At 36.0% G+C, this 27,066-nt stretch overlaps 2 protein-coding genes across 3 annotated transcripts in view; one reads left to right on the forward strand and one right to left on the reverse strand.

The window, feature by feature from the left end:
- Positions 1-7,299, forward strand: part of PDIA6 (protein disulfide isomerase family A member 6) — a 28,321-nt gene extending 21,022 nt beyond the window's left edge. Inside the window, exons 11-13 of the mRNA XM_051976194.1 lie at positions 3,186-3,344; positions 5,767-5,863; positions 6,832-7,299. Of these exons, the coding sequence (XP_051832154.1) occupies positions 3,186-3,344; positions 5,767-5,863; positions 6,832-6,900 (325 nt within the window). The 3' untranslated portion in view covers positions 6,901-7,299. The remainder of the gene's footprint in view (positions 1-3,185; positions 3,345-5,766; positions 5,864-6,831) is intronic.
- A 928-nt stretch (positions 7,300-8,227) lies between these two features.
- The window catches only part of LOC127548686 (V-type proton ATPase subunit C 2), a 54,382-nt gene continuing 35,543 nt past the window's right edge, over positions 8,228-27,066 (reverse strand). For both annotated transcript variants that reach the window (XM_051976196.1, XM_051976195.1), the window contains exons 7-14: positions 23,573-23,671; positions 21,208-21,276; positions 18,716-18,808; positions 18,187-18,280; positions 13,731-13,868; positions 12,606-12,703; positions 8,828-8,957; positions 8,228-8,549 (exon numbers count right to left, since the gene is read on the reverse strand). In XM_051976196.1, coding sequence (XP_051832156.1) covers positions 8,460-8,549; positions 8,828-8,957; positions 12,606-12,703; positions 13,731-13,868; positions 18,187-18,280; positions 18,716-18,808; positions 21,208-21,276; positions 23,573-23,671 — 811 coding nt within the window. In that variant the 3' untranslated portion in view covers positions 8,228-8,459. The remainder of the gene's footprint in view (positions 8,550-8,827; positions 8,958-12,605; positions 12,704-13,730; positions 13,869-18,186; positions 18,281-18,715; positions 18,809-21,207; positions 21,277-23,572; positions 23,672-27,066) is intronic.

Genomic DNA, 27,066 nt, shown 5'->3' on the forward strand with positions numbered 1-27,066 from the left:
CAGAAGGTATGGGACTTCTGAACTTGGTTTTCCCATTAACTATCCAAAATAGGTCTTAACTATTGCTTCTCTTAATGTTTTTTATCTCTTTAAAAAGTGCATAGTCTATTAGGATACATTAGAACTTTGACAATTAAATACAGGAGTGAGTCAAGGATGCCTCCTTCTCTCTACTACTAAATGATTAATAGCTTCATCAGAGTTGCAGGGTAAGGAATAAATCAGCAGAAAGTAAATAAATAAAAGTACATATTTCCATTAAATGCCCTTGGGAATATACAGATGAAAAAGCCAGTAATGTCCAGTGGCCTTCACATAATATGGTTTTTAAGATATGAATAGATTAATACAAAACAAACAATAGCTGTGAGATTATGCTCAATCCCTAACTCCTAGGAGGTAGTGGTGTTGGTTGTCAATAGAGTGTTGAGTGAGAGATAGAAAACAATATGCCCATTAAGTAAAAGAGTTTATTTAAATGTTGAGGGAGGTTAATTGGGCTTAAGGAAGAATCTCTTGCCTGAATGATAAGTTGTTAAAGAACATCACAGATCTTACATTCTATAGAAATTCGTGAGCAAGCAAGCTTTATGGGATTGAAATCTTGTCTTGTTGATACTTTATTGCATGGTGAAGAACATTCTAAGTTTAAAGTCATTAGAAGGCTGAGGAGTAAGGCCTAGTCCTGACCTTTAATGGGTTTGTTACTAGCAGCAAATTAGATATTTTTAGCTTCAAGTTTTCGCTAGTAAAATGAGTTTAGGAATATGAAAATTGCTTATTTCTCATTAAGATTGAAGAGATATATGAAGGAGTTTTGTGATTCCTTAAGAATCCATTTTCCTGGGGCAAGCTGGGTGGCAGAGTGAATAGAGCACCAGCCTGAAGTCAGGAGGACCTGAGTTCAAATCTGGTCCTAGCTGGGCAAGTCACTTAACCCCAATTGCCTCAGCAAAAAAAAAAAAAAAAGAAAAGAAAAGAATCCATTTTCCATTATACAGAAATAGCTCATCTTTAAATTTTACAAAGTATATTTCTTTTAAACCCTGTACCTTATGAGGTAATAAACAGTAGCTTTGTTTGTGTATAGATGCAATCCTGTATCTCTTCATTTTCCTGGCTATTCTCCTTGGGAAAACTATTTCTAATATCTTTCTTCTCACTCTCTTTAACATTCTTTAGTCACTGCCAGTTTTGTCATTCAACTGAAAATTGCTTTCCAAAGTTAGCAAATGATCTCTTAATTGCCAGATCTAAGGGCCTTTTCTCATTCTTCATTCTTGACTTCTCTGCAGTTTGATATTGTGGGTCAGCTTCTTTTCCATAATATACTCTGTAGTAAAGTTTTCATGACGCTTCTAGGTTCTAGTTCTCTTTAACTTCTCCAATTGTTCCTTTTCAGTCTCCTTTCCTGTATATTCATGTAAATCACATCTACTAATTGTTTTGTCAACCAAGGCTCTGTCTTGATCTCTTTTCACTCTGTACTTTTTTACTTGGTGATCTCAGCTCCCATGGATTCAATTGTCATTTTTGTGCTGATGATTTTCAGATGAGTTTTTCTAACTCTACCCTTCTCCTAACCTTTGATCTCGCCTCCAAGACATCTAGTTGTCTTTTTGATGTCTTGAATGTTTTATCAGCATCTTTAACTGAACTCAGTATCTTTTCTCATTCCCATTTTATCTTATCCCATCCCATTCCCATTCCCATTGCTAGTTTCCCTTTATTGTTAAGGGCACACCACCATTTTCCCAGGCTCCCAAACTAAATGACATTTTCAACTTGCCTCCATAATCAATCATTTGCTTAATTTCTCACTTCAACTTTCATAATATTTTTATATATTATAAATGAGCAAATTCACCTAAAATTATACAGATAATACATAGCATAACTCTGGATTTGAATTTTCTTAGTCCGAACATTTTGATAATGGTTTGTGTGTGTATGTACATATATGTATAAATATATATATATGTAATTTTTTTTAAAAGGCAAAGAAAATGGGAGTACCACTTCTTGGGGTAGTTGAAAAAAATACTCTCCACCAAAAGAAAATTGAAATTTTACATCAAAGAACATTTTGCGACCCATTGAAAATACATTTATTATGGGAAATCTTAATGTGGTTTGCTAAAACCACTTGTCCTTCTTGGGCCTTTCCTTCTTTCTCCTCCCCAAAAACCTATTCACTTTCCCTACAGTCAGTCCCCTTTCACTTTATCACTGTATTTCACTCATTTTTGACCCTTAGCTATTCAGTTGAACTTTTTATACTAATTTCAGTCCTTAGCCCCATTGCCTTCTTACAACCTATCCCTTTCCACACTCCACCCTGCGTTGTTTTAATCATCTCTTTTGTCCACTCCTGAATGCTGCTACTGAAGAAAGGCATATTTTGATTAGATCAACTACAAGTTGTTTAGTTATTCTCAACAGGGGCCTTGTTTGTTGCATGTCATCCATTTGTCAAGTAGGCCACAATTATTTTAGCTACTCACATTCAAAATTTTAGTATCAGTTCTTGGTTTTTTGCTCTCTCACCCCCAGTATCTGACTACTTACCAAGTCTTGTTGATTCCATCTGACCATCTCTCACATCTATTTTATTTCTCAGTTAAGTTTTAATCACCTCTTCTCTTGCCTATACTATTGCAATAATCTCCTAACTTATGTCCATTCTTTTTCCAAAACACTTTCTAAAGCTGCTAAATTGCCATGCTTAATATGTGCCATGTTACTAGATGAAATAGACTTCAGTCTTTAGCATTTAAAGCCCTGCACAGTCTGTCTTTAGCATTTATTAGTGTAAACTATATATTATTCCTGTTCAGACACTATACTTCAGACAAACTGTCCCACTTGCTGTTCCCCATAAATGACATTCTGCCTCACACCTATGGTTTGACACAATCCAGCCTACATGCCTCTGCCTCTGGGGATCCCTTTTTTGCTTCAAGGCTCAGTTCAGGTGATACTTCCTTCAAGAGATCTTTTCTGAGTTCCTCAGTTTGGGATACATCCTATATTTATCTTTGTATATACCATATTTTATCTCTTCTTTTGTATGTGAAAATATTTTGGGAATGGAGAAATAATTCTTATTTTGTCTTATTCTTAATTTATGGCCAGTTGTTAATATAAAGAATGCCCTAAGAAATTTTAAAAATATTCTTTTCTAGATGGCTGTGGACAGAAGCTGGAGCTCAGCATGAGCTTGAGACTGCACTGGGAATTGGAGGTTTTGGGTACCCTGCAATGGCAGCTGTCAATACACGGAAAATGAAATTTGCTCTTTTGAAAGGGTCTTTCAGTGAGCAAGGAATCAATGAATTTCTCAGGTAAGATGGGGAATAGAGGATGGGGAGAAGTGCCTCTGTAGGAGGTTTGGGAGTTAATATAATTAGACCTAAGTTCAAATTCAGTCTCACATACTTACTAGCTGTATGAACTTGGGCTTACTTGCCTGAGTTTCCTCCACTAAAAAAGGGATACCACAGTGCCTACCTTGATGATGTTAAGCTCATGAAAGATAATACTTCTAAGTTGCTTATTAGTACTATGTTTGGCCACGTTATTAATGACACTAATAATAGTGGTTTGTATGTGGTTCATATTAAATCTCTTCATTGTCAAGAGTTCCCAGCCTTTCTGTTTCTGCCTTAGCAACAGGCTTTGTTTTTTATTTTATTTTTGTTTGTTTTTTGTTAAAGATGTTTTTAACCATAAACAAAGTTATTAGGAACGAGGAACCTAGAAGGGCTAGAGCTGGCTAGTCAAGATTCTTCTGTACTTGACTTTAGACTCCAATTATTTGAATGTGGGTGTGTCTGACCATTCATAGTACTTCAAATAGCATAATGAATCCACTCTAGTAGTTTAAAAGTTTGCTAATTTTTCTATTCTTGTTCCTCTGCTCATGATCATGCTTTCCATACTATACTGCAGTTTGACCTTATCCCTCATTTTAAAAAAAATACCCATGTCCGAACTCAACAGTCAACAGAGAAGTAGCTTTCCATAAAATTCTGCCTCTGCTTCTCAGTTATACCTTCTCCTTAAGTCATTCCTCTTTCTGGTTACAAAGAAAATCAAAGCACCTAGCCAAGCAGCTTAGTAATAGCCATGAGAAATCAAAAGCAAGATCTTACCAAGTTCTGCTTAAGCTGAGTTAATAATTGAGTTCATTTTACATCTGAGTGTATAATAGAGTAATATGGAGTGTTTTCAGACAAGTATAGCAAAAATGAATATTCAAAGAAAAATTAGAATTTAGATTGAATACAGAAATAGACATGGAAATTTTATTTAGTTTTCATTCAGTAACCAAGATAATATGTGGCATACTGGGACAGATTGCACTGAAGTAATCACAGATCTAGTTCTGCGTCACAGAAGAGCTTTCTTTTAATGGTATATCCTTGGGAACTTTTTTTACTGTTGAGAAAATAATTGCTGGGAAGACATTATAAACAATGTTTTTGTTTCTCTCTTTAAAATGTGGTTCACATTTTTGTTTCTAATATTTCAGATTTATAATTGAGTTCCTATGGGACTAAAATGCCATGAGTAATCTAGTTTTGTGTTTGCAGGAAACTAAGTTTATAGAGTATTTATATAACAAAGCTACATTAGTGCATATGGAAGAAACATATCAGCTTTTTGATTTTTGAGTTATTTTAGGTAATCTCTAAAAAATCTCTTTAAAAACATCCAACATTTTTTAGTTCCCCCAGATTTGCCTAATAAGAATAAGAGATTGATGTCTGGTTTTCATTTGCATGTGGGAGACAGCAATGTATAGAAATTGGCTTGTGGAATTTGAATGTAAAGTTTTGTGCTTTTTGTAGGGAAGTTAGGAGTTAACTAGTTATAAGACTCTAGTAGCATAAAATTTGGATCTCTAACACAGACCTTTTTGCAAGGGGGGAGGGGGAGAAGGGGAGGGAGGGAGAAGAGATATATCCACAGACCTCTTCAGAATTTCTGGGACATCCCAAAAAAACTCCTTTAGGAGTCCTTGTGGTCAAAACCAAACCTAGAGATCCTAAAACCAAAAAGATTGCTAACAACTTCTAAGTAGTAAGCTCATTTAAGAAAGAACATTTTAAAGAAAAGAGCCCTGGACTTTGAGTCAGAGGTAGGTCCCAATCCCAACATCTCTCTTCCTTATCAGATAAATTACTGAGAAATACTTTTTGTCAGAAATTGGGTTATTGCTGTGGACTGTGATCCAGATCCTTGGGGCAATGTAGCATATTTCTGTCTTCTCTGCTAGGGGAGAAACCCCTGTAATCTGACCTTTTGTCTCAACCCCCTTAATTATCTGTGGGACTGAGGGCTCCAGAAGCAACTGCTGCTATTGCTAATTCACTGGCTCCCAAGGCCTACTCCTGGGTTTGCTAGGCCAGGTCTGTGCTGATGCAGCTCCTGCTAGACACTGCTGTAATCCTTGCCTGCTGACCTTCTAAGCTAGAAAATTGTTTCACCCTATCCTTGTGGATTCTGCCATTCCAAAATATTTTAAGACCATTATTTTAAAGGTATATTTGCAAGTGAATTAAAATAATGAAAAGATCAACTACCTGGGATTATGCCATTTTAAATGAAAAAAAATGGAATGTTTTTGTATTTGTTAGTGATTTATAATTATCTTTAATGTAATCAGGGAAATTGACTTGACTGTTGAAGTCACATTTTGCTTAATTCACCAAACATATATTTTAATCAAACAGTTTACCATTTATTTGTTTTGTTTTTCAGGGAGCTTTCTGTTGGCCGGGGCTCCACAGCACCAGTAGGTGGTGGTATGTTCCCTAAAATAAACACAGTAGCCCCTTGGGATGGCAAAGATGGTGAGGTAAGTATTTATATATAGTGCCTACTCTATACCAGGCACTATGCTAAGCACTTTACAAATACCTCATTTGATCCAACAATTCTGCACAGTAGTTGCTGTTGTTATACCTATTTCACAGTTGAAGAAACTGAAGCCGTTTTCTTAAAATTCAAATGATTTTAACATATTAGATTACTTGCATCTAGGGGAGTGGAGGAGAAAGGAGAGGGAAATTTGGAACACAAGGTTTAAAAGGGTCAGTGAGGAAAACTATGCTAGGAGATTCTACTTCTTTAAAATTCTTTGAATTTTTGTTATTAGCTCCTTCATTCAACATTCATCCCCTCCAGAATCTTTATTTATTTTTTGGGTGAGAAATACCATCTACTATAGAGGACCCAATTTCAGATTCTCCAATCTCTCCTATTGATATTTTTGCTATAGGCAAGTCACCCAAACTTCCTTAGTACTTCAGTTTCTTCATCACTAAACCGAGGGGATTAAGCCATATAATGATTATAATGATAAAGCCTTCCAGCTGAGATTTTATAAACTATGAACAGGAAATTATATTGTGGCTTTGGCCCATTTGTTGTGTTGTCATTATTTCAGAGTTTAAAAGGCCCATTTGTTGTGTTGTCATTATTTCAGAGTTTAAAAGAAAGTTATTTTTGAGTTGTGTGTGTGTGTGTGTGTGTGTGTGTGTGTGTGTGTGTATTTTATTACTCCAAAACTGAAGCAGAAATATATCAAGAAGCTCTATGATAGTAGTTGAATTCTTTCAAGTCTTATTTTGTTGGTCTTTTGTAATATTTAATCTATTGCTTAAGGGATGAGATAAAGTGTGGGGTGTAATATAGGTTAAATACCTATAATCTGAAATCTAGAGGAAATACAGATTCTCTTTAAATATCCCACATTGCTTAGATTTTATTCTAAGGTATTAATTGGCCACATTCAGTAAGATCCCATTTATTATTATTTCACAGCTTCCCATTGAAGATGATATTGATCTCAGTGATGTAGAACTTGACGACTTGGGAAAAGATGAGTTGTGAGATATGACATATACTTCTTGGGAGCGGATTTTTCCAACAGTGGTGGAACATCCTTTGCAATCAAATGGATATACCAGTGGCCTTCTTAAAAACTGAAGCAGCATTGTTTGGTCATTTTAAACACTGTAACAGTGAACTGTTTGCTTCTCAAGAAAAACATTGAAAAATTCTATGAATTGTTGTTAACCAGTGAATTTGATTGTATTCTGTCAAATAATATTTTGAAGATAATTGATTTTTTTTGTTGTTAAAATTTTTTTCCATCCCAAGTGTGCTGTTTGTAGGTTCTTTAAGGCTGTTACTTTACTAAGTTTTTAACTGTGATTTTTTTTTTCCCCTTCATTTGAACACAATGCTTTGTTCCAGTTAAAGAATAAAAACAAAGTATTTTTGACAGTGCCTATCATGTATGAAAACAAATCCACGTCACAAGTTTAATTCAGGGTTTGAAGGTTGTGTCCAATAACTCCTCACATAATAATGTCCTTTGGGTTTCTTTCCTCCCTTCTGTAGGTGAATAGTAGCAATGCAATATGTATGCCTTTATTTTGAATATTTAGAGAGTACTTAGTTCTCTCTGCCTTGCTTTCCTCTTATTATCTTGTTTTTTCCTTTTTGTCTTCACTGGGCCTGTTTTCAAATTTCTCTCATTTTAATCATATCTTTAGAAATTGAATTGCTACAGGAATACAAAGAACCCTTCGATTGTAGCACTATTTTATTTTTACACTTTATAAAATTAGTTTCAGTTTGGGGAACCCAGATAAGACTCTTAAGTGTGATATACTTTTAGGGACAAAGCATTTGTGAAAGCCAGGCTTACCACATACTGTTTTTAAAGTGCTCCTTGTGCCTGAAGCAACCACCTATCCCTAGTCTTTGCTTTGCTTGAGAATAGGTTTTAATCAATTGCTGGTTCAGGGCTTCATTTCCAACCTACCACTCTTTAGTCCTCCTCAAATGAATATCAGGGAACCAGAACCCAGGTATATAGCTAGGCAATAAGCAATTTCCAAATATTTGTTAAATGGCATGATGTACACATTTGTAATAATTTAGTCTTTTTCAGACTTCAGTGTAAGGCATGGAACTTATATACTTATGCCCTACTTAGGAATCTTCAACTTTGACAAATTATCTTAGATTTTGGGGCAGGGCACAGAACTATAAGACTTAAGTACAAAACAGTTGTAATTATTTTACATGTTTGTACATATAATGCCTTGAATACGTGTAAAATTATCTTTAGAAAAGGGTGACTAGGTGTTCAGTATTATCTTAGTTTTTAATTATGTTTAAATTGAAGTCAAGAAAAAATACTTCAAAATTTAAAGACATGGGAGCTTTTCTTTATTGTAACTTACAAAAAATAAATACAACCATAACTAATTTTTGTGAGTAATTTTTGTGGTAACATTCTAAATTGTAGGCCATTTTTTTAAAAAGTAATTGCTATTCTGAAGTTAATTTTGTAACAGTTCTTTAACTTAGAGAAGACAGCACCTAAAGTTTAATTTGATGAAATAAAACAATTTCTAGAGTTACCGGGCTGTTAAAAACTAGTCGAGAAGACTAAGGTCAATGTGAAAGTAGACATAAGGAAAATAATCTTGGTTATTTAGTTGTAATCCAGGAATATCCACAGAAGCCTAGAAAAGGAAAAAAAGACTAATTAAATGCATTCTTGGAAGATTTGGGTTTTAGTTTTTTGGTCCAAGTTTGAACCTTGTTCATATTTTCCACGTTTCAATCTTTGAAAACACTACTTAGCACTAAATCTTAACATCTGATGGGAGATTATCTAGATATTAAAACCAATTCTTTCTTCTTGGCACCCTTAACATTGTTTTAATTTCACACACACACACACAAAATTTGGTAATGGAAATAAAATACAATTACATCTTGTCATAGATGATATACATACATCCAATATACTTGCTGCTGCTACTTCATCCAGGTGTTTGAAGACCGAGTTTAGAACCTCTCTCAAACGTTTTGTGGCCTTCTTATGGGGTTGTAAAAGCACTGCCTGAAAATTCACGGGTAGTCCATACCTTTTTTAAATGTATAAAACATTGATTTGAAGATGTAAGATCTTAAGAGATACAGTAAAATATTACAGTGGACATTTAATTTTCTATTTGATACTTAAAAGTAATACATTTGTCCCAGTTTACCACAGTAGAGCCACAAGCATAATACTAAAATGCATTTATAACAAAATTGTGCTGAAGGTGAAGGTATATTTGATTTATTTTAAAGTTCAAAAGCCTAGATGACAGTGGATCGAGCACCAGCCTTGGAATCAGAAGGACCTATGTTCAATCTAAGACACTTGCTTAGCTATGTGACCCTGGGCAAATCACTTAAACCTAATTGCCTTCTCTTTCTCCCTAACCCCAAAAAGGACAGAGCTTCTGAAACAAGGACTCTTGTCTACTTGAGCTCTGGGGTTAATGTATAACTAGTACCTTCTGTAGATCCTAGCATAATAAAGATGGAAAAGGGGGCAGGGGGAGAAAAAAGTCTCATCCAAGAATCTTTTAGAGTCAAGTATAATAAGTAAATGCTGGCTTAAAACAGGATTGTTCCTGAAGAAGTATATGCTAAAGATATGTGTTTATACAAACCATATTTCTAAGAAAAATATTATGGTCATTGACTTAAAAAAAAACAAAAACAAAAAGAGTCCAATGGTTCAAGGACTCAGATGCCATTTTTTTAATAGTCAAAACCATTTAAAAGTACATAAAGCAAGTTTTCCATTCTTACTCCTAAGGTTTTTTATAATACATCTATGTCCTGACATAGTTAAAGAGAGCAATTTACTTTTTTCAATTTTAAAGAGTCTCAAGTTGGACTCCTTGGTTTTTAATAGTGACTTCTTACCCAGGATAACCTGAACTAAAGGTCTAACAAACTTGGTTCTGGAGCCAATGATTCACATTTGCCTTTAGAACTTACCAATGCTTTCTTTATTAAATAATGTAAATTTAGATGCTTTTAGATCTTTCTTCTCAATATGCTATATATAAATAGGTTTAGGAACTTGAAGGAAAGGCATTAGGCAGACCATTTGTAAGTAAACTTGAAGGAAAAGGGGGCAAAAGGATGGATGGACTAAATTGGCCCCCTTGCCAAGCAGCTCGAAGGCTGAAGTTCAAGGAAAAAATGCCTTTCTCTACCTGCACCTTTGTATGCAAGTACGTATGCATCTGATATCTCCTCTTCAAAATGGAAAAGTACATGAAGATTATGTATCCTTTCCAAAAAGCTATTGACCAGGGCAACTAGGTGGCACAGTGGACAGAATACCAGCCCTGAAGTCGGAAGGACCCGAGTTCAATTATGGCCTCAGACACTTAACACTTCCTAGCTATGTGATCCTGGGCAAGTTACTTCATCACAATTGCCTCAGCTTTGTTCTAAAATTATGAGTCTCTTCCCCAAAACAAATTCAGTTACACAGCTTTTTATATAAATTCTCATCTTGGACAGCTGCCCTTTTTTACCTTGCCATGCTAAATTATAATAAAGTATATAAATATTTTACATTGAGACATCCAAAGCTACATACATGTGGCAAGGGGAGAGTTCAATGGAACTTACCTATATATAAAAACTGGAGCAAAAATGAGTTTAGCTATTAAATTATTTGTGTCAGGTATTAAAAGCATTGGAGGTGAGAACTTTAAAGTTATAAAATCATAGTCCTAATTAACTCTAAACTCATATTTTCCTTGTATTTTGCTGCTCTGCTCTTCTGTTGTTTGATCTTAGGAGCAATGCCCTCCCCACTTATAACTGGCTAATAATTTTTGTGCCTTTTCCTGTTCCCCACACACACACACACACAAAAAATATATATATATATATATATATATATATATGGTGACTATTATTTGTATCCTTCAGTTAAATAAATTACTCAAGGACAAGGACTCTAAATTTTTATACCCTTAGCACCTGACACAGGTATCTATTATATACTTATTGATTGAATGGTTGTGCTAATGAGAAGTTAAATCTCCATTCTTTGTAGAGATAGTCTAGAATGAGTGTGGAAAACTGCATATACATAAAGACATGGTGTGTTCTATTGAACTTAAAAAAATTATTTTTTTGTAAAGGCTCTCTGAGAGGAATTTATTAGAAAAGTAAATTTCATAAAAATTGGCAATGTTTGGGTTCACTTATTTCCAAGAGAAAACATTTCTTAAAATACCACCTAATTCCTAAACCACAACTCTTTAAAACAAAGCTCTTCAGGAAATTCTATTACATTTTACTAACTTGTAAGAATTAAAATAATACAATATTGTCAGCAGCAGAGGTTGATATATATAAAATCTGCTATTTAGTTGGGGTGGCTCTACAACAAGTTACTATATTGGAATATTTCTCAAAATCCTATTTTCCCTTAAAAAGAGGCAACTTCTAAAATGTAAAGAGCCATAGTTATATATCAGCATAGGAAGGAAAAATTCAAGGATACTCTGATAGTAAATGGGCACCAAGTTCGAAAATGTAGAAACTTAGATTTTGGAAGATCTTTTTGTAACCTTTTCCTTTAAAGCAAATGGAGTGGTAGGCCTCCCTTTCCCTCTCCTTTCTTCCCTCCCATCTCTCTCCTCTATCCTACCCTTTCCTTTACTCCTTTTCCCTTTCCTCCTTCCCTTCTATTTCTTTCTCTCCTCCCAGGATCTCTCCTCACCTTTTCCTCATTTTTCCCACTCCCTTCTCCCTCTCTCCTTCCCTTCCTTCTTCTCTCTCTCTGTCTCTCCCCCCTTCCTCCTCCCCTTCCGTCCCCCTCTTTCCCTCTCTCTGTCTCTTTCTCTTTTCTCCCTCCTCACCCCTCACCTCTACAATAAATGGTCTTTGGTGACAACTTAAGTTTCCCCTTAATACAGCCCTTTAGCTTTTCTTCCTTGGAGATTTCTCCAGGGATATATTCTATTTTACCAGCTTTAATCTTCATCTAGTAACATTCTGTTCTTCATGCCTGTGAAGGGGACTGGATAGAAATGTCCTCATTCTGCTCTAAAAGTCCATCTATTACCAGCGCTTAACATAATCTTACAAGTTCTACCCCTTGCCTGTGCCCCAACATGATACAGGTGAGAGACCAATACAGATGATTACAGGTCTGTATAATGTATTCCCCCAATTACCTTTAAAATTCTAAAAACGTTCAGTCTCATAATAGTAATATTTCTTTAGTCTTAAAACTTGCAGTGTTTTCCTTGTGACCCTAACAAGAAGGTAAAATGGATGTTGTCATCTCTATTTTATAGATGAATAAAACACACTAAGCTAAAGAGAACTACCTGTGATCACACAGATAGTGTCAGAGCTAAGACTTGAACTGAAGAGCCTCCGAGTCCAAGATTTTCTCCACTATGTCACATTATCATCATCATTACTACTACTATTAATAAAACAAAGTTATTGAAGAATACTAGTGATGCTAATTAATACTTCCTTAAAATACTAAGTAAAATATTAATTAAAAATAAAATGTTAATCAATGGCTAGCATTTATATAATGTGTACCAGCATTTTACCTCCTAACAACCTTAGGAGAAAGGTGCTCTTATACTCATTTTGCAAACAGAAGAAGAAACATATATAAATTTGAACTGATCTTAATTTTAGACCCAGTGCCCAAATATGATATTGACATGTAACTTAGGTTCACTTACCTTAGCACAGATTCAACAAATACTCTCAAAGCCTTCAGGTGAATCCAGGCAATAAATGCTTCACTGAAGTTCACCTTCAGCCACCGCAAAAGGGGACCCTTGAAAAGAAATCAGGTTATCACTTTTCTCCTTTACCCCCAGACACAGCAAGTTAAAGGAAATTTTTCATCATGACGGAATACTGGAGTTGATAAGAACAATAAGTTTGCAAAAGCTGGAAAGAAGCTGGGAAGCCACCCAGAAGTCCGCCTTCCAGCAAGATAAACCAACCAGGCCCCAATGCATTATGGGGGCCAATTGCCCTCGGAGTCCAGACTCCGTTAAATAGAGTTGTAGAAAAGTAGCAGCTCAGCCACCCAGCACATGCAAACCATCTATCCCAATGTATATATAAATGAGCAAGCCCGCTCTAAAAGTAAGTTCTGATACCAGGCAGATTTCAAGTTTTTGTCTGACAAGACAACTCAGGACCCTTTATAGTCTGTCGTTGCAAGCTACAGTGTCAACCATGCTCAACCAATATTCCAAACTACATTTCAGACCAGCTTAAAGCCCCAAACCTTCTTAGCAGGAGAAATGATGCAGATTTTAAGAGCGTTTCCCTCGATGGAAAATAGTGATAAAACTCATGGTAATCAGCTCAAGCTGCAGATTCTTCTGAGGAATCTTGAAAGCACTTTAAGAATAGCATAGGAATCTTCCCCAGCACCTCAAGATATGTTGTTAGATAGATGGTTGGGTACCGTTTTCTTCATTTGTATAGATGGGGAAACTAAGAGAGCACAGATGAGCTGCCCGACATCCAAGTGAGTTAGTGGCAGAACCCGTCATCAAGCCAAAGACTCATGACTCCCAATCAGCTCCATCCACCTAGAATCCTGGGACAACCTAGCACACCTGACCAAGAAGCAGTTATTTAGGTATTAGGAGGAAGAGATCGATAGGTTAAGAAGAGGCATAGTTGGTGAGGGAAGGATCCCCTTTTTCATCACTTTTATTAATTTGATGTCTGGTGAAAGCCACGTTAGATGATGAAAATGATGGTGAGAGATTCATTTTATCAAAAGTTAAAGACCTCTCAGTCTGGAGAGGGAATAGAAAAGCTCCCCAGGTACAACTGCTTACCTCACCCTCGCCCTCATTCTCTTTTTCTTTGTCCGTATGCCCCGTAGAGGGCCTAGAAGGGTTCCCTACTGGGGTCATTTTAACCATGTGATCCGGGAAGGTGGATGATCTCTTTTTAAGAGCAACACGTGAAGTTTGCTATAAGCATAGAAATGATTTATTAATCATGGCATCAGAATACAAACTAACACAAATCAGTGAAAAGCATCTAAAAGCAAACAAGTGACAAAATTTAATATTAATCCTAGGGATTAAGTGCTAAAGTTAGATCTTGTCACCTAACCTGGGGAAACTGAAAATGGTCTGTGATTGACTTGGCGACTGAAACCAATCACTGAAAGAGGGATTAAGATCACATACCATGCTTAGAATATATATATACACACATATTGCCCATATTTGGTACTTTCCCTAATAGGGCAAAGGTCTCCCCAAATCTTATATGAAGTCAAGGAAATAGAAGTGAAGAGGGCAGAACTTTCCAGTCATGAGGGGCAGCTGGAAAAGTATTAAGTATGCAAAAGTATTAAGAATAGTTGATGCAGGGGAGAGTCCTATCTGAGAAGCTACAAGTAGACCAAGCAGCAGAACCATACTATAGAATGCATGATGGGAGGGTCAAGTGAGAAAAGACTGGAAGACGATAAAGAGATAGTTGCTGGTACTGGACTAGCTTAGGAAAACTGGGAATGAATTTGTAGATCTGAGATTTCATCCTGTACTCTTTAAGCCCACACTGAAATGAAGAAAGAATTACAGTGAAAGCTGAAATGGAGCTTTCTCTGCTTGGTCAAGAACGAAAGAAGGATAAAATTACTAGTTCCTAATGTACAATAAAATAGATCTAAGATGGGATTAAGACAGAATAAGTTCTGACCTATAAACCCACCCCACCTCACCCTTACCTCCACCTAAAGACCAGTAAGCAGCAGGCTACTTTCCCACATAATAAGATGAGAAGGTTGAAAGCTATTAAATGTTTAAAAGTTGGATGCCTATTACAGAGCTCCATTTCCCTTCTTAAAGAAACCTTGGCCACACTCGCCTGGGGGGAATGTGCACAAGTGGAACACCGAGTAAAATTCTAGACCAGTGATCTGATAACGCAGATGGCAGGTGTGATGCTCTTGTATAACACACTGATAAACGAGGTGGTCTCAGGTTAGTTTATGATGATACAGAGGGCAGTGCCAAGAGCCCCACTTTACCCCTCCTCCTCAGCACAGCCTTCTAAAAAGTTTCTCTGGAAATAAAAATGGCTGCTAGCCAATCCAGGGCCTGGAAACTCAACGAAATTCCAGGGCAAGACATAACGAAAGGTTTCCAAGTCAGGAAGAGATAGTACATTGATTCTTTGATTTGGAGATGGGGGTAAAGGAGACGAGACAAGAGTGCTTTAATTTTTATTCTTTAAAAAATGTGAGCACTAGCCCTGAAGCCAAGAGAATCCGAGTTCAAATCTGGCCTCAGACACTTAACACTTCCTAGCTGTGTGACTCTGGGTAAGTCTCACAATTGCCTCAGCAAAAAAAAATTGGAAAAACTAATGCTCATGAAATTAAAGGGAGGTGTTCTGGGTAACAAGATTTTCTAGTTAGTTCACAGTTAAAACAATCAGACTTCATAGTAAAAGGAATCTCAGAAATGACCTACCCCAACTCTTTCCTCTTTCCCAATTAAAAAAATAATAAAAGTTTTGTGTTGTAGCTCTTTTTTAGGATTGTTTGATAATGTCCTGCTGAGGGGTCTGCCTCACTAAAGTCCATTAACCAGAATTATTCTTTGATGGCAAAGGATTCCAGAGAAGCTCAGCTCATTGTACAGAATGGAACATCAGCAGGCATTATTCAAGACAATATGAAAGCTGTGAGTGTGAATGAGCATGAAACCTAGGACAGAAATTTTTTTAGACATGAATCTCTGATCTTTTCTTTCTTGACATATATCTCTTATTGGGGCAATCACAAAATTCCAGTTAATGGAGATTGCAACTAGTTTGTCTGTAGTAATGATATCTTTCTGATACACATTGAAAAAGGATAACAAGGTATGAATTGTAATGTAATCAGGATTCTATTAGTTACATAAACATTTCACATCAAACTTTGGCCAATAAAAACAGAACATAGCATAATGTGTTAACAAATACCTTCCATACAAATAACACTTCTCAAAACCTCAACTGCTTTTAGAATAAAAATGTTTTCAATTATGATTATATCAAGTTAAAAAGTTTTTATATAAACAAAACTAATGCAGACAAGATTAGAAGGGAAGCAACAAACTGGGAAAACATCTTTACAGTTAAAGGTTCTGATAAAGGCCTCATTTCCAAAATATATAAAGAATTGACTCAAATTTATAAAAAATCAAGCCATTCTCCAATTGATAAATGGTCAAAGGATATGAATAGACAATTTTCAGGTGATGAAATTGAAATTATTTCTACCCATATGAAAAGGTGTTTCAAATCATTATTGATCAGAGAAATGCAAATTAAGACAACTCTGAGATGCCACTACACACCTGTCAGATTGGCTAAGATGACAGGAAAAAATAATGATGAATGTTGGAGGGGATGCGGGAAAACTGGGACAGTGAGGCATTGTTGGTGGAATTGTGAACACATCCAGCCATTCTGGAGAGCAATTTGGAACTATGCTAAAATGTTATCAAACTGTGCATACCCTTTGATCCAGCAGTGTTTCTACTGGCTTATATTCCAAAGAAATACTAAAGAAGGGAAAGGGACCTGTATGTGCCAAAGTGTTTGTAGCAGCCCTTTTTGCAGTGGCTAGAAACTGGAAACTGAGTGGATGCCCATCAATTGGAGAATGGCTGAATAAATTGTGGTATATGAACATTATGGAATATTATTGTTCTGTAAGAAATGACCAGCAGGATGATTTCAGAGAGGCTTGGAGAGACTGATATGAACTGATGCTAAATGAAATGAACAAAACCAGGAAATCATTATACACTTCAACAACAAAACTATATAAGGATCAATTCTCATGGAAGTGGCTCTCTTCAACAATGAGAGGCTCCAAATCAATTCCAATTGATCAGTAATGAATAGAACCAGCTACACCCAGCAAAAGAAATGAGTGTGGACCACAACATAGCATTTACACTCTTTCTGTTATTGCTTGCTTGCATTTTTGGTTTTCTTCTCAGGTTTTTTTACTTTCTTTCTAAATCTGATTTTTCTTGTGTAGCAAGACAACTGTATAAATATGTATATATATATATATATATATATATATATATATATATATACACACACATACATACATATATATGTATATATACATATATATATATATAGTATTTAATATATACTTTAACATATTTAACATGTATGGGACTACCTGCCATTTAGGGGAGGGGGTGGCGGGGAAGGAGGGGAAAAGTTGGAACAGAAGTGATTGCAAGGGTCAGTATTGAAAAATTACCCATGCATATGCTGTCAATAAAAAGTTATAATAAATATTAATAAAAAACATAATAAAATAAAATAAAAATGTTTTCAAAACTTCAGCAGTAAAGATGACATGCTTTTAAAAATTTGAATAAAGCCTTTCCTCCCAAGAAAGCAAAGGGGTCTTCCAGATTTGTTCTCCATTTTTATCACCAGTTTTGAAATCATTAGATTATAGGATCTCAGAACCAGAGTCCTTGGTGGTGGTAAGCATGGTAATAAAAGATTTCATTTTTGAAACATAGTTCTTCTGACTTATGAAAATCTGACTATGATATGGATGGGATTACATATGTATTAAACTGACTTTACAAGAGCAAACAGGTATGGAAAGAAAAAATTATTTGCCCAAAGGCCATGTAGCTCACCTTTAAAAACGGAGAGTCTGTTAGCTTTCATTACATGCTAAGCTAAGCTTCCTTCATATAGTATAAAGCTCACGTGATACTATTGCTGGAGGACACCTTTTTATGCAGATACATTACTAAAAACATGGAAAGGTAAAGACAAGAGACAGTTGTTTGGTACATTTGGACATCAAGCACCACTCCCTTGAAACCCTGCTGTCAAAAGTGGTTCAACCAGTTTCATTTAGCATAGCTGCATTATTGCCATCAACACAGGAGCTATGTTGGTCCCTCTGACCAATGAACCTCTAAATTCCATTGGCCTAAGGGTGAGGGCACTCTAAGACCCCTTTCAAGGGGAACCTGAGCTCACATTATCAGTGCCTAAAACTGCTTTCTTAGAGCACTTGGCTCATAGCTCTTATGAAATCAAATTCTGCCTGATAGAAGTACACAGGGACTAAGAGAAGACCAGCTTGCCCAAGATCTCTCAAAGAGTTGGGGACCAAATCAGGAAAACTTCCAAGCTTCAAAGGGTCTCTTCTTGCTAAGACACCTGTCCACCTGAAGGGTAGGGCAGCAAGTTTGCAAATTAAATAGGAAAAATTCACCAGACTCAAGTACTTACATACTGTTGCTTCTTTTCAGAGAGCAATTTAGTCATCTCTTCCCTTTCAGATTTAATTTCTTTTTCATCATAGAAAAATTCACGGACAATGAACCTTAAAAGAAGCAAAATGGAAATGTTTTATACAAATGTATAATTTATATCGGATTGCTTACTGTCCTAGGGAGAGAGGAGGAGAAAGAGGGATGGATGGGTAGAATTTGGAACTCAAAGCTTAAAAAAATTTCTTTTAATTGTTTCAACATGTAATTGGAGAAGAAAAAAAAATTTTTTTAAAGAAGAAATATATGTTACCAAATTATTAAATGTGTAGGAAGAAGTAAGGTCCTAGAAGACTGTCAATCAGAAGAACAAGGTTCAAATCCTGATTTTGCCATTAATTGAAAACAGATAGAGGCATGATAGAAAAGCACATTTTCAAGCTTTCAGCTTCAAATTTCACAAAGAAAAAAATATAAATAAATAAAAGTAAATAGAAAATAAATAACTGGGTGGGTAGATAAATAAGGAGGTAATCCAAAATCCTTACTTGTTTTCTTTGGCTTTGGCTTTGAAATCATTGATCACCTTCCGAAACATCGTGACTGTAAAGAGGCCTCCCTCATCATCTTCAGCAATCAATCTACAGAAGAGAAGAGCCACTCATAACTGTGTTCAGACTGTACTCAGACTAAAAGGCATTATTTTTCTCCAGGATTTGACATTCTACTGTTCCTTCTGTTTAACATCTCAGAAGCCTAGAGGTAATGATCCACGCATTTGGAACATTTAAGAGCTAGAAATACAGACAATTTTCAAATTCTGACCCTAGTCTTTATTGTGCCAGCCTTTGGATTTTTCCAACTAGATTGTATCAGCTAGGAGATTCCAGAGACTGCTAATGATACCTGGGCATTCTCTCATTGATCTAAATAATGATTGGTCCTTTGAAGAGAGAAAGGGACTAGGAGTTAGAAGAACTGGGTTTGACTTGTGTCTTGGCAACTAGGTGAAGGCCCAAATGATGTCTTCACTTGACAAGAAGTTAGGTGGGAGACTTGTATCACTGGATGAGGAATCAGGAAGATCTTAACAGGTTAGAAGGATGATATTTACTTTTATATCACTTCAATAATTAGAAACATCTGTGATTTCATCAAGGTAGGTACTTTTTCCACTTAATAAGCCCATTGGAGACAATCAAATTACAAGCACATTGAATTTAACTAGTTTAAAACTCATACTATGAAGACAGAGACCATCACTGGCTCTGCACTTAAAGCACTTCCAGCTTGATACACCACCACAGCCTTTGACAACCCTAAATCACCTCCACACTAGGGTGAGTTTTGTGAATTGCCCACTTCACAGTTCTGGAGTCAGACAAATTGGGTTTAAATTTTATGTGACCACAATCAACAGATGTTTGTCTCCAAGGAGCCATGGTCCTCATCTTTAAAATGAGGATTTGATAATGAAGGCTGAGATGATGATACTGTATGTAATGCATTAAGATTTGCAAAGTACTTTACATATATAATTTCTTTTTATCTTTACAATAACACTTGAGGTCAGTACAATTATTAAGCTCACTTTACAGAACAAGAAACTGAGAGTGGCAGAGATTTAATGACAAATGGCAGAGGTTTAATCCCAAAATTACACAGCTACAGTGTCTAAGGTAGATTTTAAACTTCTTTTCCTGATCCCATATCCAGTACCCTAGCCACATCTAATATTAAAAGCAAGTTCTTTATTCACAACAAGCAAACAGAAAGTAAATTACTTAATTATATTTGCTTTCTCTCTGTGTGTCTATGTATATATATATCTAAATATGTCATATATATAACAATACATATTACATATTTATATATTTATAACATATTATATGTATACATATGCATCTATATCTTATTAAGTATTAATATTTTATTCATCTTCCAAAGCCCATTTCAACCATCACCTCATTATATGGTGTTCAGAATATATTCTAAAACTCTGTCAGAAATTCCTAGATAATCTACTTCCACTAGAGTTAGGAAGACTATTCTTGTGCCTTTTATCACTGGCAATTTTGTCTTTTTCTACCTATGAGATAGATTATAAGCTCCTGAGGGCAAGGACCATTTAGGTCTTTCTAAAATCTGACTACCCATCCATAATGCTTAGAGATGCTTGATCATGATATAGAGATGACCCTGTTTCACAAAGGCTGTGCCAGGAAAGCACAGGTTAAAAAGAGTTTCAAATAACAAAATCCCATAACTTGCCTGTTACCTAAAGAGCAATTCATCTAAGAGCAAAGAGATTCATCAAATAAATGATTTTCCCCATCAGAGCAATTCGTAAAATTATATTCTAGGAAGCAACTAGATGGCTCAGTGGATAGAGCACCAGCCCTGAAGTCAGGAGGACCTGAGTTCAGATCTGATCTCAGACATTTAACACTTCCTAGCTGTGTGACCCTGGGCAAGTCACTTAACCCCAATTGCCTCAGCAAAAAAAAAAAAAAAAAATCATCTTCTAGGGTCTGCAGGGACTATGACCAACATTAGCACAAAAATTACCTATCATAAAAAGAAATTATGGGTCCTGGAAATATGGAAAAAAATATTTTGTACACATGCATCACATACAATTTTGAGAATTTCCATTCTCAAAGATGACCTGTAGTTTCATGATGAGTCCCTAGAACTTAATTTTCTAATGAAAAACTCTTTCTTTTCTGTGATCTAGTCCTAGCTCCCTCACATTTTACAAAGGAGGGATGCCCAGAGAGAAGGGTGATTTACCAAAGATTGTACAGAAGAAACATTTTTCATTTTATGGCAGAGGTAGGCGTAGGACCAAAGCTCATGAGCACCAGTTAAATGCTTCCATCAGTCCCACACTTTGCCTCTTCAAAACACTAAACATTCTGAAACAAACAGAGTGTAACAGTTTCTCCTTGAACAAAATGCCATTTCTAAATACAAGAAGTATAAAAAGAAGAATAAATACCCTAACAGGGAAATGACTGAATTCAAAAGTTTTACTTACTTGGTTGATCGAGGTACAACCATGTCTGAGAGAGATTCATATCTTTTTTGCCACTGTGAATAGTTTGGCCTTCAAGCAACAGAACAGAACTTCAGTTAGCATTAGCAAAAATAATAGTGCATTGTAAATTTTAATAAGTTCACAGAAATATTTTTCTTAAAAGAACCCTGTGAAGTAAGTGTGTTATTATCTCTATCTGAAAGATAAAGATCTATGGTCTTGAGAGGGCAGCTGACTTTCTCTAAGTCTTATAATTATTAAGTGTTAGAGCCACAGCTTTTTCTGGAGGAGCCCATCAATTCCCCAACCACTTGGGATGGGAGGGCTCTGGCCTGACAGATTATTTTTTCCAGCAGCTTCCTACTGTGGGGATTAAAACTGCCCAATAAAAAGACTGAGCCAACAACATTTAATTAAAGGGTCCATGGTCCCTTCTAATGAAGTAGACCTCATATCTTCCTCACAAAATGAGATACCCCTTCTTTCAGGGCCTTATTTTTTAATAAGACTTGATATCTAAATACTCTAAAGAGTCTGTCTATACAAAGTATGGAATCCCATTGGTTGATAAATCTTGCTTTGATGGGTGGATCTTATACAAACCATTTTGCATCTCCATTAAGTAGTCATAACATCATAAAATGGTCACCTGCTCATGTTGGATAAAACAAAAATTGATCTAAAGATACAAAAATTTTTGATTAATGGTTCCAGGGGCAGAGCCAAGTTGACAGCGTGAAGTCAGATAGCTCCTCAAGCTTTCCCAGTTTCCCCCATAAACCACATGAAACCAAGACTCTGAAAAAAGGTCAGTTGGTAAAAAGCGGGTTCAGCCCAGCTCACAGTGTATGAGAAAGCTGAGAGGGTCTTAATCTTAGCAGGTCATCAAATAAGCTACTTGGTCCTGGCAGTGGAGTGGAGCAGCCTCCAGTCCCAGCATAGATGCAAATTACTAGACAGGGAGAATCAGGCTGTTTCCTGGAAAGAGCAAAATACCAAACACAAATACCTATACTCAAAACAAAGGCTCAAAGTGGCACAAGAAAGTTGGAACAGCATCCCCTATACTCCAAGAGCAGAGCTTGACCTTAAAAGTCACAAAACAGGAAAAGAAAGAAAGAAAATGGGCAAGAAACAGAAAAGAACCTTAACCATATAACCATATAAAGCTATGATGGTAACAGGGACGACTAAAACACCAAATCAGAGAAGAACAAAACACCCACATGGGAAATCTTCAAAGAATGATATGAATTGGTCTCAATCCCAAAGAGGCTTCTAAGAAGTGCTCATAAAAGATTTTAAAAGGCAAATAAAGGAAAAATTGGGGAAAGAAACAGTTATGCAAAAGTGTCAATACCTTTGAAAAGGAAAACAATTCCTTAAAAAAATACAATTGATCAAATGCAAAAGAAAAAACACTGAAGAAATCAATTCCTTAAAAACACAATTGGCCAAATCCAAAAAAAAAAAAAAAAAAAAAAAAAAAAAAAGATAGAAAAAAGAAAGGAAAAAAAAATTCAATGAAGAAAACAACTTGAAAAGAAAAAGTAATCAAATGGAAAGAGATACAAAAGTTAATTTAAGAAAATCATACCCTAAAAATTAGAACAAGACAAATGAAAACTAATGACTCTAGAGACATCAAGAATCAGATAAACAAATTTAAAAAAATAAAAAATGGAAGAAAATGTAGAATACCTCATTGGAAAAGTAGCCAACCTGAAAAATACATCCAAGAGAAACAAATTTAAAAATAACTGGTCTACCTGAAGGCCACAACCAAAAAAGAAGCCTGAATATCATTCTTCAAAAGATAATCAATGAAAACTGCTCTGATATACTAGAAGCAGAAGGCAAAATATTCAGAGAAAGAATCCCTCAATCACCTCCAAAAAGAGATACCATAAAGAAAGTCTAAGGAACATTGTTGCAAAACTTCAAAGCTACAAAAATAAGTTAGAGAACTTTCCATGTTATTGAGTCACCTTCACCAGGCTGGACTTGGTCACCTTAACAAAGGCAAAGAAAGGTGGCGGGCTCTGTAGTTAGCTTCCTATGATTAAGCAAGAGAACTTACAATCTCTCATAACTTTATGGTCTAATATACAGAACTTATAATCACTACCCCTATGGAATCATATCAAATTGATTAATACTTATTAGAATAGAGTAAGGGTCCAAATGAATTCTTTTACACCCCCTCTCCCTCTTAAATGGCTCCTCTGGTTCAGGTTCACATCCAGCCTGAAGTGACCTAAGATTTTTCCCTCATCTCCCTCAGCCCATTGGACAAAAAAAAAAAAATCGGCTCAAAAAAGAACCAAAGCCACTCAACCTTGGGGTCACTTAACAGTGCTCTTACTTTGGAACTATCACCAGGAGAGTGATGAGATACTCTGAATCAAGCACAAAATCTTCTTTGTTCACAATATCAGCTAATGTCCGAGTGAAGAGATTTCCCCTAAAATGCAAAAGCAGAAAGATATGAGCTTAATGGAAAGGTATTTCAGTTCTGAGCTCCTGCTTTTTCATTTAGGCTTACTGGTATATATATATATATATATATATATATATATATATATATATATATACACACATTGAAAATAAGAGATCCCAAATACAAAATATTCATATATTCAATAAGTCAACAAGCATTATTGAGGTTTGCAGAGCGTAGAAAACAATTTAGATCAGGGGTTCTTGACTTGAGATCAACATCAACATAATTGGTTTCCTTTATTATTTTCTTTTATGCATCTGAAAACATTATTCTGAAAAGGGATCCATAGGCTTCACCAGACTGCCACAGAAGTTCATGACAGATACCGAAAGAATCTCTGATTTAGATAAGAGAGTCTTGACCTCATGTGCTTACCATGAGATGACACAGTTGACTAAATAATACTACATGATAATTACAGTAGAATATTATCAAGTGCAATCACGAATAGCACTTAGCTGAATGAGGGGATCTGGGAAGCTTCCATGGAGGAAGTAGCATTTAAGTTGGACTTTATAATATCACAGCCACGTTTTAAGTATTTACTTTATACCAAGTCCTATATTATAACTAAGGGAGAGGTTTGAATTAGAGGCATTACCATCAAGAGCTTGCACCTTTTAAATACAAGTTTAGAAAAAGATACCAAAAAGATTTCTAAAACACGTTCTTTATAACATACCAGTGAGTTATCATGAAAAACTTCTCTGTCCAATTGATAAAATAACTTGATTGCTTTAGTCACATTTTCTAGGGATAAATTTACCTTAATTGTATAGCATAAAATATTAGGTAAAGTTGGAGAAGAAGCAAGAGAAAAAGGTTCATAAATTTCAAACTAGACAGGATCTTTAAAAACATTTGATTGTATCCCCTTGTTTTACCAATAAGGCTGCTAAGGTCTCAAAACATTTAAATGCCTTTTTTTAATGATAGAACAACTTGAAAGCTAAAAATTTAAACACAAGTCCTCTGTCTACAAATCAGGTGATCCACTTTCTATTCCATTGCTTCCTTCAGAGTAAAACTAAGATCCAATGGTGAAGGTCTTAACTGATAGAGAGGAAGGATAGGGTGAAATAAGGAAGGCATTATGGATGAGGTGCCATTTAAGCTGGATTTTAAAGGTAAAAATAAGAATGGATATTTCATCCACAGAATGTAAAAGGAGGAATGATTTTTCTACTTTTTCAAAATCTTCAACATACAGCACAGAGCCTGGCACTGAGGTAAGCACTTAAGAATTGCTTATTAATTAATTCCTGTCATGAGGGACACTGAGGCATTGCAGGGACAGAATTGTCCAACTGACCTGGAACATGAACTGTGTGGAATGTTATGATTCAGACCAGACTAGAAAGACAAGGAAGGTACCACATCATTGCTACAAACTTAAGGCAAGTACCTAGAGGCATCATGGGGCAAGGGGAGGAGAATTTTGTCCACTATTTGAAAAATGCTTATTCATCTTATTCCCTGGCCATTCACATTCCCTTACTTCTATCTCCTGGAATCCAGGGTACTAAAGCTAGCAACCCCTCCCTTCCCCTTGTATTGTGGCAAGCTTGGCTCATTAACCCAATGGTGTTCTCACCAGTGTGCCAAAATGACTACTCCACACCTCACTGACCTGGGTTCCCCTCTCCACCTTCATTCTTTCCATCTACATTGCTCTGCCAGATTAATCACCCTAATGCATTATTTGGATGTGCTGCTTCTCTGTTCAAAACTTGCTTAAAAAACTCAGCCCCAGCACATTCCCATTGCCCACTAAGTCAAGTTCCTGGTTACTCAAACCTCTCCAAAATCTGGATATAATCTACTTTCTAGTTTTATTTCCTTCTCGTGGGTTATTTGACGCCATTAGAATACAGCACTTTTCCAAAGACCTGAGCCTCCAATTTATACATGTCTCCAATATATTCTTCTAATCAGATTTATAAAAAAATTAAGTCATTTCTAATTGTTATACCTCAGTTTCCTTGCCTCAGTTTCCCTGAATTGTTTTGCCTCAGTTTCCCTGGTGGCAACTCCCCTTCTTGGCCATTAGGACTGAGATAATTAGAACTGGGAGCCCTGGCCACTAGCATTCCAAAAACTCATAAAACTCCACATCTAATATCTCAAATTCTTAGATGGAACTCTGAGCTAGACTTAGGGGCTCCTAGCTTCTTCCCTCAACTTATGAGAATTTATGATCCTTCCTTACCCCCAACCTATCAGAACTGAATTTATAGTCCTTTCCTGGAACTTCCCATTCACCAGTGCTTTTACACTCCCCCTCCTCCCCATCCCCCCAGCCTTTGTTTCCCTGAGCCCTCTGGAATCCCTCACTCATGTTTGGATGCTTTGAGACAAGAGTCCCATCCATCGGCTGGCTAAGCCAGTCCAAACTCTCCCACTAATAAAATATTAAAAACCTCTAATCTCTATCTTACCTCAGTTTCTCTGGCATTACAACTGGAATCCCACAAAAAATCTTCTTGTTTCTATGTACCATTAAGATTTTAAAAGCATTTTCCAATCAGTAACATTTATGAAATGGGTTTTACAAGCATTAATATCTCCTGCTTTCAATTTCAATTCTGAAACTGTGTGTTCCAAAAGGCTGTAATTTATCTAATGCTTCAGGATGTGAACCCAAAAGAATACTGACTCCAGTAACTACTTACTTCATACCATAATAAATGAGGGAAAGAGGCAAGATGGAAACACAAAAGGAGAGAATAAAAGAGTATGACAGTCAAAATCATCCATGAAGTCAGTCCCAGTCAGGAATCAAATCCAAAACTTTTGACTCCAAGCCTGAGGCAGCTTACCCTACAAAACACTGCACATTAAATTCTAATAGTGCCTTTCTTCTGGCCCCAGTCAAATTCTAGAAGCAGAAGCTGCTACACTTGGGGATAGAAGGGAATTCCCTGGAAGGCAGGGCTCTAGACCACTTAGAAATTTGCCCCCAAGAGAAGTGGAATTGGTTCAAGTTACCTGAGGGAGGTGGCTCAAGGTAGAGCAAAACTGGCTTTTACAGGGTTTTCAGCTCAAGTGAAACCAGAGTAAAGTTCTTTTTAAAAATTCAAAGAAACCTCATACAGATTATTAACATATGATTCACTGGCCAAAAAGGGTGATGGGATTAGCCTTGTGGCTCACTCACAGTTAAGTACTTTTCCAAAAATAAAAGATCACATAGTAATAACTTGTGTTGGTTTACAAATCACTTTAAAAATCTTAGCTCCAGCACAGCTAGGTGGTGCAGTAGATACAAAGGCTTCCTAGCTGTGTGATCCTGGGCAAGTCATTTAACCCCAATTGCCTCAGAAAAAAAAAAAAAATCTTACCTCCTTTCACTCTCA

The sequence above is a fragment of the Antechinus flavipes genome, chromosome 2 (assembly GCF_016432865.1).
Source record: "Antechinus flavipes isolate AdamAnt ecotype Samford, QLD, Australia chromosome 2, AdamAnt_v2, whole genome shotgun sequence".
Lineage (NCBI taxonomy): Eukaryota > Metazoa > Chordata > Mammalia > Dasyuromorphia > Dasyuridae > Antechinus > Antechinus flavipes.